At 40.6% G+C, this 16,209-nt stretch overlaps 2 protein-coding genes across 3 annotated transcripts; both read left to right on the plus strand.

Moving 5' to 3' along the window:
* The first annotated feature begins 346 nt into the window (after nt 1–346).
* Nucleotides 347–5,932, plus strand: c6h11orf58 (chromosome 6 C11orf58 homolog). The gene is made up of 5 exons (XM_030053497.1): nt 347–503; nt 3,483–3,566; nt 3,684–3,744; nt 3,957–4,066; nt 5,383–5,932. Exons 1-5 carry the CDS (start codon nt 450–452, stop codon nt 5,593–5,595), a joined length of 522 nt encoding a protein of 173 aa, XP_029909357.1. The 5' UTR covers nt 347–449; the 3' UTR covers nt 5,596–5,932.
* A 4,107-nt stretch (nt 5,933–10,039) lies between these two features.
* On the plus strand, nt 10,040–16,209 carry LOC115360500 (NLR family CARD domain-containing protein 3-like). Of its 2 annotated transcripts, none has more exons than XM_030053445.1 (7): nt 10,040–10,088; nt 10,352–10,568; nt 12,143–13,961; nt 14,500–14,670; nt 14,933–15,100; nt 15,224–15,270; nt 15,465–16,209. In XM_030053445.1, the coding sequence occupies exons 1-7, from the start codon at nt 10,044–10,046 to the stop codon at nt 16,022–16,024; spliced, it is 3,027 nt and encodes a 1,008-aa protein (XP_029909305.1). In that variant the 5' UTR covers nt 10,040–10,043; the 3' UTR covers nt 16,025–16,209. The 2 variants fall into 2 exon arrangements, with proteins under 2 accessions (XP_029909305.1, XP_029909306.1); XM_030053446.1 differs by having other exon boundaries at nt 14,500–14,664.

Raw genomic sequence — 16,209 nt, forward strand, 5'->3', positions numbered from 1 at the left:
ACGATATCTTAGACTTTGACGAACATCTTTATTAAAAAAAAAAAAAAAAAAAAAAAAACTCCTGGAAAAGACCATGGCTATTTCGAAAATTATACAAACATGCAAAATGATAAGACCCCGCGTTGAAAGAAGTACACCTAAAATGTAAGAAGTATTTTGGACTATGTAATAGCACTAATGCAAAACATGAAATGTTAATTTAATTGAAATTACACTTTTAAAATCTGTTATTCATTGTGTTGTATAGCCCACGGGAGGGTACACTTTTTAAGGGTGACATAACAAAGTCCACCGGCGGTGGGCAGCAGAGAGTTGACGTAGTCGAGTTTCAATATAAACGAAGAAGACAATGCAACAGGAAGTGGCGACAAAGGGGGGTTGTTGACAAATTCAGCCGTCTGGATGGCATGATATCTTTATTAGCAACTATACTAAACATTTAACTAATTATGAGTTCTCCGGAGGACAGGCATGGGACAAAACGACCCGCTTCCCCAAGTCAAGTGGGTGAAATTTAAAAAGTGACTGTATTCGGTTGTTATACAGTATGAATGAGTTAGATAGCGCTGCTAGCTAGGTTTGCTAGCCTTGAGGTGCTGCGTTTATAACGTGAAATGTAACGGAGGTGGCAGCTAGTTAGCTAGCTGAAGGCTCCGGTGGCCGACCAGCGGACAGCCTAGCTAGTTTAACCATGAGGAAAGAGGCGAAGCAGCTACCAGCACAGTCAAGTGAGTTGGAAGAATGGCGGTGTTACTGAGTTACACAGGCATTTAGTGGAGGCTAAACCCCCTTCGCTCCGTTTATCCACCATTTAACTTGCAGAACTGAGTTTACTAGCCCACCTTTTTAAGGCAGATAAAAAACGATGTTGCATAAATATACTGCACTGTAATGTAGTTTCTTCTTGTTTTTCTTTCAACAAACTAAAACGAAATCAAAGCATAATTCACAAAGGCGTTTTCTTAACTAAAACAACGAATGAGACTGTATAGTCAGTCGTTGTATACATGCAACAATACAAGCCTTTGTATACATGCAGTAACAGTTGTTCAAGACATGACTTGCAAAGTTCTCAGTATAGTACTTTTTTTTTTTTTTTTTTTTTTTTTTTTTAAATATTTTAACATATCAAACAAAAACTGTAACTGAGACTATCAAATCGTCTGTGTGTGCCACTGTGCAAAAGGCGCATCATTCGTTCAAAAAATCGTCACAAATTTTGTCAGATAATGACTAGGCTACTAAGGTAAAAGCGATGTGTTAGTTTGAAGGTGACATCCTTTATCTTGTTATAAATTAAATATGTATGGAGTAAGGAAATAAAATTAAAAAAAAAAAAAAAAATGATATAAAATTACTCCAGTAAGATGTAACATGGAAGACACTTTTTCCAATAATTTTCTATCATTTTTCTTTTGTGATGTGGAAAAGTAGATTTTGCCTGTTGATGAGTCTACGGGATCCAACAAGGACAGGGCATTTCATGTAGCAAACGTTGTATTCTTAAGAAAACAATGATTCCTGACAGAATAGCATGGCAAACTAAGGAATACTGTTTGGGTGAGAGCAAACCAACCTTATTAACAGATTCTTCATATGTGAGTTAAAGACCCTCATTATTGAGCAGCTGACCCTCCAATAGGATATTGTTGTCATATCCATTCTGTAGAAACAAAGGCATTTTTATTAAGTGTATGTCCATTGTTCCATAGGAAATATATATAGGGGGAAGATATGTTTGTATATCAATCCCCAAGACAGAAGCATATGTTTATGAAATGCAGCAAGTTCTATCAGCAAGTGTTATCAGCATTGTAAGATGGCAAAGTAACTTTCAAACCACTCCATGCTTAGTTATGTGTGTGCCAGATGTCAGCCAGATATTTGTTCACTTCCACAAGTAACCAGCAGAGGTCCCCCTACCCTCAAAAACATACTGAAGTTATTACTGAAGGGTAAACAGAAACAGGAGGATGTGATGCTGTTTCAGTCCATAATCCCATATTTGGGACACTATTCAATACAGTATCACTCATGTGAAATACTATACTACTATAATACTAATACTGATATAAGCAGAAGTGTAGAGCTGCATTTTAGCTGTATTGAAGGCTCCCTCACTTACAGTGTAACATTAGTGTGACAGATCCAGGGCAAGAAAGTGCTGAATCCTAATTGCCAACTTTTTCTTCACTGCTTCACATGTTTCACATATACAAGCTAACTGCTACCCCACACCATTAGCCTGCCATATATCCTGTCTTCACTTTTCAGGCTGCCTATAATGGATCTGCTCATGGATCTCCAATTCTGGGACGTTATCAGTCGTGGCACATTCTCATAGTGTACATATAGCCTTTGTCATATTGCCACATAATGGTGATTATGTTGATGCATGATGGGCCTGTTGCAGGGCTATGTGAATGTGGATTCACAAGTGCATATGATCGAATGTGGAAACAGTACAGCACCCCCAGTGGAGATAAGAGCCAGTGTCAGGGACACCTGTTCTAGTTTCTGTCTTTCTTGAGTATGATCTCACAGCTGTTTTCCATTGCCCTGTACTTTAGTGGTTTTTACTTGGTTTATGTTAACATCTGTGCAGGTAGACTGAGTCATCTCCCAGTTTGGTAAAAGAAAAATCATCAAGCACAGAACAGAGATATGACCAGTCAGAGGTTATGCTCATATCTTTATAGGTAGATGACTGGTAGATCAAATAATTCTTCTGGTGCTACAGTATGACGCCACCTCAGTGAGCCAAGTGTCACAGCCAGCCAGGTCCCAGCCGTTACCACAGCTGATAGAAAACTCAGTCCAAAAACGTATGTCTGTGGAAGGTTGAGACAGTGAAGCTTGGCAGCATATTTTCAGACAAGTCTGGTTCTTCAAGGCAACACCTTGGGTCCTTTGTCATTTCTCTTTCATATTAATGACATGAAGGTTGCTATTGGTTATCAGTAAAATATCTTAGTGAGGACAGTTAATCCTTTGGAGATTTGGAGGTGGTTACACTTATCTTTGCTACATTAATGCTTGGATAGACAGAAAGCAAGGGCCTAGAGTGAAACTGTGGCTTACTGAATTGAAGCCCTGCATTCGAGAGAACTAGAGAACCAGAAGCTGCACTCCTGCCTTTATAGGTTCATGATGATCTATATGTATACCTGCAATGATTATTGCCATCATTATGTTCCCATTATTATGTTTGTGGTTGGAATTTTTTTCCAACTAATGGCTACATTGTGTTAATATTTTCTACTATAACAGGCTGAATGTTCAGCTGCTTTTTGATTAAAAAAGCTACATTTTTCTCACATACATTAGAATGAAAGGAATTCACTGGTCACAGGCTCGTCTCTGTCGGCATACAGGGGATGGGACAGTAGTCATATTTACATTTGAATAGTAGACAACTATTGTTTGACAGGGATTTGTAGTAGTTGAGTGTGTGAGATGAAATTATGCATTTTGCTTTGTAGGACGGGAATACCCAGTGGGCCTCAGCAGATTTGGGGAGCGATGAGCGGAGGCAGAAGTTTCTACGATTGATGGGCGCTGGCAAGGTTTGTGGGGTTTATTGTAGGGCATCAGATTGAACCCCATCGTCTTGTTTTGCTTGACATTATGATTTTAAAACCAAGCAACCAAGTAATCAAAATGCATTGTCTCTGCACTCCCAGAAAGAGCACACCGGACGCCTCGTCATCGGAGACCACAAGTCGACATCTCACTTCCGCAGTGGTAAACAGCTTTATGTAGCTCCTCAAAAACACTGCTAAATGTGTGCCAGCTCCAAGCTTCGTGTCCCATGGCACTTAGTCATGCTTACTCATCCCTTCCCACAATGCAATTAACCCGGCTACTCCATTCCACATCCGCCACTCAGGTCTATCCATGCTTGGATAGGTCTGCATGGCGGGGTGTGCCTGCTGTGACTGGTGTCTCCTCTGCAGGGCAGGAGGATAAGAGGATCAACTGTGACCTGGAGATGCAGTACCAGCAGGGCCTGGACGGGAAGCTGTCGGGCCGCAACAGGAGACACTGCGGCCTGGGGTTCAGTGAGGTGAGCAGCCGTCCACATCCAGCAAGACAGGAGTGATGGCAAGGATCAATTATTAATCAATCAATTATTAATTAATAAATTATTATTAGATTTGATTTTAAATACTAAAAACTAAAAAGATGAGAAATGTAAATGTTTAATTCATGTTGAGACAATTTTTATCTGCGTTGTCAGGTAGTAGAACTGGGTGATAGGGACAAAATTCAACATCATGATATCTTTTACCGAATACCTCGATATCAGTATTGTAACAACACTGTAGTGGTGACTTGTTGGTGCTTTCATAACATATTTACACACAGCGGGTTTTTGATAAACAATCATTCGTAATGTAGATATGATAACCAACCGAACAGCCAGAACAGACTAAACTCAAAAATTGTATCGCTTTATTGTAATGAAGCCTTTAAATCCAGGAAAAGACATCACTTATGCCATATCACGGTATTATGTTATCTTAAATTTCAGATTATATCTAAACATTATCGATATAATATCAGTATATCGTCCAGTATATCCCTGTTCACAGACTCACAGACTCCTCATCTCCACACAGCTTAACTAGAAAATAGTACACAGTATAGTATAATATAGTATATAGTGGTTGCTACATTGCATACAAATAAGTGTATTTCAAATTTGAAATAAATAATAATAATCAGGGAAACTTTCCCATCCCTTACAAATAAAACATGCAACATAACAACTTTGAAAATGATGCAAGACAAAATCTTCCTCCTCCATATTGTGTACTCCAAGGGTTTGATCTTCTGCCTGCTCCAGTAACAGGTGATGAGGTTTTTTCTGTTTCAGCCACAAATACACTGTGCAGTTTTGTGTGTAATGTGTAGAATTGTGAGCGTGAAGCGACGCTTTGCTGGTAAAGAGCATGAATGCTCAGTAATTTTGTCCAGTGGAAATAATGAACATAAAAGAAGAAACAAACCTAGAATCAAACCTAAATCACTGCCAATGTTGAAAAATCTCCAGATTGCCTTTTTAGCCTAACACATTATTCCTGTCACTTTAGCTGAATTGGTTGGTTGATTGATTGATTGATTGATTGATCGGATGATTTGATCCTGTGAAAATCACTTTGATTGATCCTGCAAATATAGCTTAAGGATTTGGAATTAGTATCAGTCTAAAAAAAAAGCAATGATTGCCTAATGGTGGAAATCCCAGATCTAGAGCACCGTCAGAATCTAATCAGTTCCTTCTCCCAAGGCTGATATATGCACCAAAAGCCGTGGGAATCTGTTCATAAGATTGTGAGGTATCCTATCATCTCTTCTCTCTGACCTGTTGTTTCACAGCCTGAGTCGATTCCTTCCCCGACGGTGGAAAGCCAGACAGAAGAAGTCAAGCCAGAGAAATCCGCCGGTACAAAAGAGCCCACAGACACCGAGGACAAAGGCTCCACTCCCGACCCAGAGCACAAGAGCTCAGACGAGGCCCAGTCCAGAACAGAGGACAGCAAGGAGGACAGGAAACAAAGCTACAAAATGGCTTTTGTCAAGTCAGCATAGGATTGAGGGCTTGGGCAGGGAAGAGTCACGTTTTGTAACCTTGAAACTCAAATTTGTACATTTTAATGTTTTTTTTTTTTTTCTGTTTGTTTGTTTAAGTATCTTCTCCCGTAGGTGATCACTCATCATTTCATGTTGTAGAAATTGCTTTTCTACGTAAGCGCCCAACACTAGGCCATATTCTAGTGTACACCTCTCCAAGTAACATGTGGTCTGTCTAATGGTCAGCTGTGGTTGGCTGGTGTTTTTTTAGGATTGCTTACCATGCAGCATGATTGATAAATGTCTCAAGTATGTGATCTTTTATTTGCAAATAAATAAAGCACCACGGATTTCAGGTTTGCTGTGCTGAACATGGGGAAAATGAGGATGAAGGGATTAAAGGATGAAATTTTAGCTGTCAACATTAACTAAGATAAATATTGTGTAGTTTTCTATACAGTTGTTCCCAGAGAAAAGGTGTTCTTCTTGCTGCTTTCTCTGTATCCTGGTAGACATACAGTAGTCTTGCAATGTGGTTGTTAAGTGCTTGCAGAGACTCTGACCAATGAATGAAGCGCAGAGTTGAGACTAAGTCAAGGCATGCAAAATAATTGTAGTCTCTCTGTTGGCCACCAGATGGCCCTGTGAAATCATGATACAGAGAGTGAACATCAACTATGAAAAGCTTTAAAACCCTTGTCAGATCAGTAGTTAAATTTTCCAAATGCATATCTTATTATCAGCTATCCAGATGCTAAATTAATTTACCGGGTAACCATGTTTGCCAAATGCACCTGCTTGTGTTGATTCGCCACATAAGTTCAACCACACGTCTTTCTCAGAGCATACTGAATTGGAGAAGTGCAGTATGCAGTGTCTAGGTGGGGCCTGGGTGGCACCAGGCCTTATGTAAATATGTGCAGTCATGAGGCTGGAGGCAGGTGTGCCGTATATCCACATAAATGGCTTGTTGATTTTCAGACTGTATTGTCTGTAATTCTGTGGTTACAACACAGTGCTACCAACACTTAATGTTAACAGTCAAAGTTAACACAGTCATTTACTGTGGCTTTCCAGATATAAAATACAGGCTAGAAACCCTGCAGCTGTCTGAATTCCATAGACCAAAATTGAAAACCACTTGTCTAATGCACTGTAAGGAATGATGCTACTTTGCCAGTCTGCCACCAAAAATAATGCGGCCATAGATGCAGGTTACACCAGTCACTCACTGCATGCAGCAACAGAGGCTGATCAGCACAGGGCTGAAGTTACCCTGGGACATCAGAGTTCCTACATTAGGTAATATCAACGGTGGCTGGAGGGCTGACCCAGAGTGACACACCTCCTCACCCAGCCTCTCCACATCACCACTGACCTTCTACTGTTCCTGACTCAAATCTCATCACCTGTCATTGCTTCACCCAGTATGGATGTACTCGAGCACCTTGACAGTCACTGAATCTGGTCAGGCATGTCTCCTTTCCTCAGGCACTAGCCTTCACAAAAACCTTGTGTTTTCCAGGTGCCCAGATCCTGAATTTACAGCAGAAAATCCCCACAACCTTGGTCATTAACCTAAACGTTGATCCGGTCATCTTGGAAGATATAAATATATATGATACAAATTATAGATCTAATTGATGTCGGGCACTGTCAGTCACAACTGCTAAAATCAAACGTCATGCACTCAATTCATCTCTGTCCTTTTAATTACCAATCCCAGCTGCCTCAGGTCTCACAAGACAGGGAGATCTTGATCACAGTGATAATATGAGATTACAAAATTTAATAAATGGGGACTTTGATGGATAAAATGGTGCCAATAATGTAACATTGTGCATATGACAAACATATTGTAAACCAGACTTAAAATAAACATTCTCAGAAAACAAAAACAAGTACAACTTAAATGAAATTTGATTCTTGCACAAACAGGCTTACTTGCATTTGTGCAACACTTAGACACACACACACCCTTCTCATTTCCTGATCTGTGCAAGGCTGTGTGCCAAGTTTTTTTTCTTTCTGTTGCTCTTTTTTAAGATAGTACATTTGTGTTTTTGCTTTCACTTACTGCACAGGTTGCAAAACAGTTTGCATCATTGAACTAATTTAACCCAAGAACTAATAGCTATAAGAAATGTGATACTCAATGTGATACTAGATACTGAAACGGTGAAATGCAACTGGAGTAGATGAATGTTTTCTTAGTCCTAACCACACACCATTTCCAGAACTACGCAAGAAAAGAGAGAAGGATCGAGGTAAGAGACTAAAAAAGGCTTGCAATATTTCAGCATAAATCGATTGTCAGAAAACTGCTAATCATGTAGTCATAGAAAGAGTATTTTGGATTTGTTTTTGTTTTACTGCAAAAGTTTTTTTAAAAAATTGTTTTTGACTTTCGTATAGGCTACTCTGTTGTGGTGTTGTGCAAGGACAGGTAAGAAAAACGTGAAGGATAAATTAAGATAATAATAGCTGAGACTAATTTGAATTATTTTGCTTATGTCTCCTAAGTTAAGAGAGCTAACACAACTTGTGTACTATACACTATGTATAAGTGCATAGCAAGACAATATTACTTTGAATCTGGCAATAAGTCAGGGACATTTTCAGCAAGATGTATTAAGCAGAAGCAACATAGTTCAGCAATTCCTGCAGTACGATCTCAGGGAGGGAATCTCTCACAGCAGAGTTTTTTTAAACTGAACTTATGCCTCTAACAGAAAACTCTGGTACTGTGACGTCTCTAGCACAAGCCTGGTTTATTAAGCCTGACCTGAACCAGGTGGCAACTCCAGCACCCCTGTCTCTTTAGTTACAGCCTTTCTGATGCAGTCTCCGCTTCTTTCTCCACTGTGCTGCAGATCTTTTTGTCCTGCTGCCTTCTAATGCCCAGGGTCCAACCTCCACTGGAGGGCATTTCATCCATCCTTCCTCTCTTGGTGCACTCATCAGCCAGCGCTTCCTGTCAACCACCATTTTCAGCCACAAGCTCTTACCATGAGTTTGTCAGCTCCAGCACTGATGGTTTTGGCTGCTCTGGAGCAAATTCATGAGTATTGAGTTTAACAGCAGCACAAAAAATGAATACCTCCAGCGGGAACCAGATAGCCACTGCCTCAAAAATGGATACCCCCGAGGAAGTTGAAAGGGATCCTGATGGGTAAATTCAAACTCCTCCTTTCTTAAAAGTATCCCCAAAACGTGACATTGGTGAAATGGATTTACAATTACATCTACAATTACACTTTACATTTGGCAGACGCTTTTATCCAAAGCGAAATGCATGATGATTTTTCAACACCACCAAGCAAAGATCAATTCAGGAGAGAACAAGGACATCAAGAGCCACAAACTTCCAGTTCTGGTCCAAAGGACAGAGGTCCTACAAGGCAGTGCAAAGAGGGAATAGAATGCATAAAGTGCATGAGGGAAGGAGGAAAGCATAGAGGCAGAATGTTTTTTTTGCGTATTTATGACATTCTAAGGAAAAACTCCATTGATTTTGGTCACCCCATGAACTTTACTCTAGTCTCGCACCAACCTTTCAATTTGTTAATGTCCTGATGTTGATGCAAATGTTAACTAAGAGCAAAAAGAGGGTGTGCAGGAAGCTTTGCATTGTGGGGTAGATTAAGACAACTGAATGGTGTCATTACTCGGGCGCAGCCATACTTAATACAGTTCCCCACTGGTTGAGAGGGGCCTGTTGGTGAACATGAAGACCTGCAAACCTCTGAGAACTGCCACCTCCTGGAACGCCCCTGCTCATGCTATCCCAAACCTTAACCACAACAAAGTTTGGCCATCCCTAGAGGTGGATTTGACTGGAGGTCTTCATGTTCACTGTTGCACTGGGTGGCTGAACCACTGAATCAGATTATGGGCATCATCATTCAGGTCATCTTGTTCACTGGCAGTACATGTATTTTTTGAACATGCATTGACTATAATCCTGATTTGTTTTCTTTTCTTGTTCTCCCCAGTTCAATCCATTTTGAGAGGCCAGACTCACCAGCTGTCTCCCATGTGTCCATTAGAAGTGACAGATCCATGAAACTTCATCCTGTCTTCACCAAGGAAGACTTGTCAGTGTCATCTTAAGTGGATAATAGTGTTTAAATGTTTAAGCAACTCTGAGTAACCCCTCCCTGCACTGGAAACTCAGGAAACTGGTTAAATTAAGAAAGCAATATGTTCTCAAAATGCCATTTTATTGCTACCCTACAAATGCAACAGATGTCATGGCACTTTGAAATTTGAATTTTTTTTTCCTGAAACGTAATGCAGGCTACTGAAGCACTCTTAATATTTGAATGCTACAAACATTCAATTAATTTATTCAATGAATGTTTTCCAATTTCCAGTTTAAATTGATTCAGTTACAGATTTGATCCTTTCAAAATTTATAATTCTCAATATTGCCCTCTAGAGAACCACATGACAGTCCAGAGTCGATGATTTCACATTGCCAGAAAATGGATGGACATGCCATTTTTAAGGTAGGCCGACAACTCTCTCCTAATGTACATGAACATAAAGCAAAGCTGCTTAAATAAAGTACAACATCATTTCATGCAAAATCATCATAATAGTGTGACAATAATTAAGGAATTAAAAAAAATATATATATATAATTCAATATGTATGTTTATTAATATGTTAATGAAACTGTGAAAAAAAAGGTTTATGCATACATTTATACTCTTTCTCACTCTACATTTGAAGTAAAAAGTTCACTTTATTCATACTTCCTTCTTTTTAGTTGGTGCAAGGCCAGGGCATCAACATTTTGTTGAGTGAGTTGAGAAGGTATAAAAGGATTCTCTTCCCACATCTGAGAGAATCCTCGCAGAATAAAGATGAGGATGCTGACATTTTGGCAGCTGAAGATGACAGTGCCAGAGATGGGGCTCTCAAGATTACACTGCATGTCTTAAAGGAAATGGGCCTCTGTGAGCTTGCTAACAGATTGGAGAGCCGTAAGTACCAAAATTCATTATTAGAAAGCAAGAGACAATGTCTGTTGTTCTACTGTAGTGATTTTGTTAAACCTTGTTAAAAGGGTTGAATATGGTCAGACTTTTTGGTGGGTGATAACCGTATCATTCATCATTCATCATTGTTTGTACTTGTTTGGCAAAAGATTGATTGTGACAAACACTTACTCATATGTGAAGTTTCCATACATTGGAGTAAAAGCTGCAGTCTGCCGCTTGAGCTCAGGTGCACCCAGTCACGGCTTTGTGGGGAATTAATATTCACCAGAATATAATTATAATTATTATTATGTTATGATTACTTACAGTATTTTATTTCTAATACTACCTTTCTTTTGCTACTAATTTCACTCATTTTTATTTTCCACCTTTTTAAATTTGATACATTTTTTTTCAAAATTAATTAATTTGTTAAATTTTATACTTTGTGTATATGGACTTCCTTGATTACAGCCAGACAAAAATAAACCCCTATTGCCACACATTGAATGGATGCCCAAGTTTGACTGACCACAGTCAGTCAGGCTCTATAGCACCACCATGAGGCCAACCCTACAATAGCAATCACTTTTTTGGTATTTCCCTCCCTTATCACCATGTTGCACACAGCTTAATTTCAACTGGCTGCATTATCTTTTTATCACATATTTTTGATAATGGCAACCATTTGGCTGTGAAGAAAAATAAGTTGAGGGCGAGCACAGGAAGGCCAAAGTCTTTAATGTAAGCCATACAATCTTTTAGGTTAACCTGTTCATAAGGAGCCATGGGGTGCATCACACCACTTACAGTCATGATGAGTAGCACCACCAACTGTAAAAATGTCCACATTTCATCTGCAAGTAAACGACTGCAGGACATGGAAATATTTAACCATCAAAATAGAACCTCTCTGTAATGATGACTCATGCTTATGTTCTCTCTCTCAAATCATTTGCCCAGTAATGCATACATGGCTATATTTGGCATTATGTTTGTGGTTTCCTGCATTCCAACAATGGTAGTTTACTTCCAACAGTTCCATCATTTCAGTTAGAACCAGGATTTGGATTCTGTGCTACATTTGGGACAAACTCTGAGCCAATACAACTCCAATGCCAGGAACAGGCGTCCAGTTTCTTACATTGTTGCCTGTTCTTACATGTTTTCTCTGCCTCTCTCTCTCTCTCTGTCTCTCTCCCTCTCTCTCTGCACACCATTCCTTAGTTACACCTAGAGACTGACTGTGCCAAGTTGCACATCATTGCTGGTGATGTGTTATTTTTAGATGGCCAGTTTCCAATTGGCCTGCAGCAACAACCCCTCTCACGATAGGTGTCCTATCCTCACCATTACCTAAACGCTCGCCTGGAGGCAGTGCTGTGAGTTGCTGTTGGCTCTGCAATAGTGTTTACAAACCACCCGAAGAAGCCATCGGGTGATGCAGTGTTCATGAGGGCACATTTATATCAGTTGTGGGTTGTAGCTTTAGCAGCTCTAATGGCAAATCAAATTTTAAGGCTGCAACAATACAAGAAGACTGATTTCACATCTTTTTTTTTCCTTTGTTTAACCAGAGATTTATGGTGAACTTGATGTCTGCCAGCACAAACTCAAACACAAACTGAAGACGCAAAACTACATTTGTGAGGGAATAGCAGAGCAAGGTAAACGAACCCCCCTCAGCAAGGTGTATACTGAGCTGTACATCACAGAAGGAAACAGTGGAACCATCATCAATGAACATGAGGTCAGGCAGATTGAAAAAACAACCAGGAAACCCGTACTGCAAGATAAGCCAATCAAATGTGAAGACATCTTTAACCCTATACCTGGGCAAGACGAAGGTATCAGAACTGTCCTGACAAAGGGAATTGCTGGCATTGGAAAAACTGTTTCTGTACAGAAGTTTAATCTGGACTGGGCCGAAAGAAGGGTCAATCAGGACATCGATCTCCTGGTTAATCTTCCTTTTCGGGAGCTGAATTTGATTGCGGGGAGAAACTACACTCTCATCCAGCTTGTTCATCATTTCCTTGCGGAAGCAAAAGAAGCCGGAATTTTAGATTTTAGCAAATATAAGCTTGTGTTTATCTTCGATGGCTTGGATGAGTGCCAACTTCCCCTGAACTTTGACCACAATCAGACCTGCCGTAGTGTCTCACAGCCGGCCCCAGTGGATGTACTGCTGACAAACCTCATCATGGACAATCTGCTGCCCTCCGCACACATCTGGATTACCTCTCGCCCTGCAGCCGCACAACGCATTCCAGCTCGATTTGTTAATCGTGTGACAGAGATCCGTGGATTCGGTGACCCCCAGAAGGAGGAGTACTTCAGAAGAAAAATCACTGATCAAAACATGGCCGATGAAGTGATCTCACACATCAAGAAATCCAAGAGCCTCAATATCATGTGTTACATACCAGTCTTTAGCTGGATATCTGCCTCTGTTTTGGAGAGCATTTTAGATGAAAGAGAGAAGAAAAAGGAGGGGGGCAAAGGAGACATACCTCAGACTCTGACAGAAATGTACACACAGTTTTTGGTGTTAAATACATCCATGAAAAAACGGAAGTACTCAGCAGGAGAAGACGCAGCTGAAACAGAGTCCCAGGTGAAAACAGATGAAGAGACGATCTTGAAACTGGGAAGACTGGCCTTTGAGCACCTGAAAAAGGGCAACATGATTTTCTACGAGGAGGACTTAAGAGAATGCAACATTAATGTGACTGATGCCGCTGTACATTCAGGTCTGTTCACACAGATCTTTAAGAATGACGTGGGATTGCACCAGACAAGAGTGTACTCCTTTGTACACCTCAGTGTTCAGGAGTTTCTTGCTGCATTGTACGTGTTTCACGCATTTATGTGCTGCCATCAGAACCTGCTGGGACCACAGGAAGCCACAGCTGTCAAGCCAGAAACCAGAGAGTTAAGCATCCTGCACAAGAGTGCAGTGGATATGGCCGTGCAGAATGAGAATGGAGACCTAGATCTTTTTCTGCGTTTCCTCCTTGGACTCTCACAGACGTCTAATCAGAGTCTGTTGCAGAGTGTACTGACTACAGTTGGGAGCAGTTCACAAAGCAACACGGAGACAGTTGAGTACATCAAGGAGAAGACCAGACACCGTCTCCCTCCAGAAAGATGCATCAATCTCTTCCACTGTCTCAGTGAGCTCAATGATAAGTCTCTCCTGGATGAGATCCAAACCTACCTGAGCTCAGGTAGTTTATCAGAGACCAAACTTTCAGATTCACAGTGGTTTGCTTTGGTCTTTGCGCTGCTGACTTCTGAGGCAGAATTGGACGTGTTTGACTTGAGGAAATATTCCCGATCAGAAGAGGGTCTTCTGAGGCTGCTGCCAGTGATCAAAGAGTCCAGAGTAGCATTGTGAGTACAGAACATTATCCTATGTGCCTATCAACATCATAAATATGTAAAGCATTGCAACTTTTTAGACTTTGCTTTCATGTTTCCAATAGATTTTCGCCCTCTATGTCACAGTTCAGAGCATTTGATTTTATTTTCATGAATGTTGAGGCAGATTTCTGAGGTCATCATTGTACAGTGATATCAGATTTCTGTAAAGGCTTTTATTTAGTCTTTTAAAAGATTAATAAATCACACTTAGATTTATTGTGACATCTTGAGTATGGTTAATGTACACAAAAATGATGATTGGGTGCCACTTGCACTGGAGGAACAGCGTCCTCTTTCTGTTTTGTACCGCTAAACAATCCAGCAGATTTTCTGCAAAACTGATCTGGTGGCCCAAAATATAAAATGCCTCTAGAGGCCTTTTGTGTGTTCATGGGGATTATTTTTAAATGGTTTATTGATGTTAATATGGCACATATAGAATCGTTAACCTCAGCAAATTAATGAGTATTAATATTAATCAGTTTAAATGGCTATTCATCTTCTACAGGCTTAAAGAATGCAGCCTCACAGGAGAATGCTGTAAAGCTCTTGCATCAACTCTCAGCTCAAACACTTGTCTAAGAGAGCTGGACCTGAGTGACAATGATCTGCAAGACTCAGGAGTACAGCTGCTGTGTGATGGACTGTCAAAGCCAACATGTCAACTGGAAAAGTTGAGGTTTGTGGGAAAAACCTGACACAGGCTAGCTCTAACAGTGAATGAAAAATAACATTATATTAGAGACTGCTTTGAAACCTGATAAGTCACTCACTGACTCACTGACTTGTTCATAATTAGGACAGAGGAGCCTCCTAGCAGCGACAACTGAACCTTGCTAAGGACGGGGTCTGGCGAGCACAGCCCTGGTGTCATTCAGTGAGGTGGATTTTATTTTTTATTCCTTTTTGTTTAAAATCCATGTTGTTTTTCTCATTTTCAGGCTGCCCTTCTGTGGAATCACAGAGGGGGGCTGTAAGTTTTTGGATTCAGCGCTGAGGTCCAACCCCTCCCACTTGAAAGAACTGGATCTCAGTTATAATCATCCAGGTGAATCAGGAGTCGAGCTGCTGACTGCTCTACAAAATGACCTTCCACAACTCACTGTCAGGTATAACCAGGTCACATGGAGTGAAGTGTCATAAGATGATTTTGTTTTTTGTCATTCGTGAATATTGTACAGATTCTACGGCATTTTGTAATTTCTAATTATACTTTTATGTTTTTTTCTTAGCTTGACAGGAAATGCAGAGTGGTTCTTAAAATCAGCTCTGAAGAAATGTAAGTTATTTTATTTAAAGTTTACATCACAGAACCTGAACAGCATAGAACAGACAGTGAAATACTGAAGCAGTCACACTGTTGACCACTGTAAAGCTTTACATTTTATGGCTTGAACATTACTGAAAATGTCCACTTAATCTGTGATATACTGTCAGTGTTGGCTACATAATGTCTCATCTCTGTTTGATCAGATGCATGTGAGCTCACACTGGACAAAAACACCGCCCATTCACAGCTCTCTTTTTCTGAAGACAACAAAGAGATGACGAGAACGGAAACCGCACAGCCGTTTCCAGACAACCCTGAGAGATTTACAGACTGGGGACAGGTGCTTTGTAAAGAGGGTCTGACGGGTCGTGCCTACTGGGAAGCAGAGTGGACAGGCGAATGGACAGGTATAGGTGTTGCATATAAAGGAATCAGCAGGAAAGCAAAAGGCAATGATTCTGTTCTTGGATGTAACGATAAGTCCTGGAGTCTGCGTTTCTGTAACGGTAAATACACCGCCTGGTACAACAAGAACGATGAGGCCATATCCGTCCCCTACTTCATCACCAAAAGAGTTGGAGTGTATTTAGACTGGCCGGCTGGCACGCTGTCCTTCTACGCTGTGTCGTCAAACTCAATGACTCACCTGCACACATTGCATGCTAAATTCACCGAGCCGCTCTACCCAGGCTTTAGGCTGGGATTTGCAGACACCTCATTATCTCTGTGTCAGGTAGAATACCCACCCAACGCTACAGCATGAACACCGGCTTAACCTCGGTGGGGAAAGGGGTGGTTGTGCCAGAGGATTTAGTAAAGTTCTGTTGATGTAGCCGTACCAGTTGTTGATAATATAATATATGATGCTAGACAAGTCTTGTGGCATCACCAGCACGAGATTAGTGGATGAAGGGGTGGATTTGACTGTTGAAGCCCTACGGGGTTGGA

This window comes from Myripristis murdjan, chromosome 6, assembly GCF_902150065.1.
Source record: "Myripristis murdjan chromosome 6, fMyrMur1.1, whole genome shotgun sequence".
Classification (NCBI taxonomy): Eukaryota; Metazoa; Chordata; class Actinopteri; order Holocentriformes; family Holocentridae; genus Myripristis; species Myripristis murdjan.

Excerpts from the sequence above, each read along its gene's own strand:
- c6h11orf58 (XM_030053497.1), top strand. The coding sequence starts at position 450 with ATGAGTTCTCCGGAGGACAGGCATGGGACAAAACGACCCGCTTCCCCA. Across the intron at positions 3,567-3,683 it reads GATTGATGGGCGCTGGCAAG|AAAGAGCACACCGGACGCCT; the intron begins GTTTGTGGGGTT and ends CTGCACTCCCAG. Across the intron at positions 3,745-3,956 it reads GACATCTCACTTCCGCAGTG|GGCAGGAGGATAAGAGGATC; the intron begins GTAAACAGCTTT and ends TCTCCTCTGCAG.
- LOC115360500 (XM_030053445.1), top strand. The coding sequence starts at position 10,044 with ATGATTTCACATTGCCAGAAAATGGATGGACATGCCATTTTTAAG. Across the intron at positions 10,569-12,142 it reads TGCTAACAGATTGGAGAGCC|AGATTTATGGTGAACTTGAT; the intron begins GTAAGTACCAAA and ends TTGTTTAACCAG. Across the intron at positions 15,271-15,464 it reads AAAATCAGCTCTGAAGAAAT|ATGCATGTGAGCTCACACTG; the intron begins GTAAGTTATTTT and ends CTGTTTGATCAG.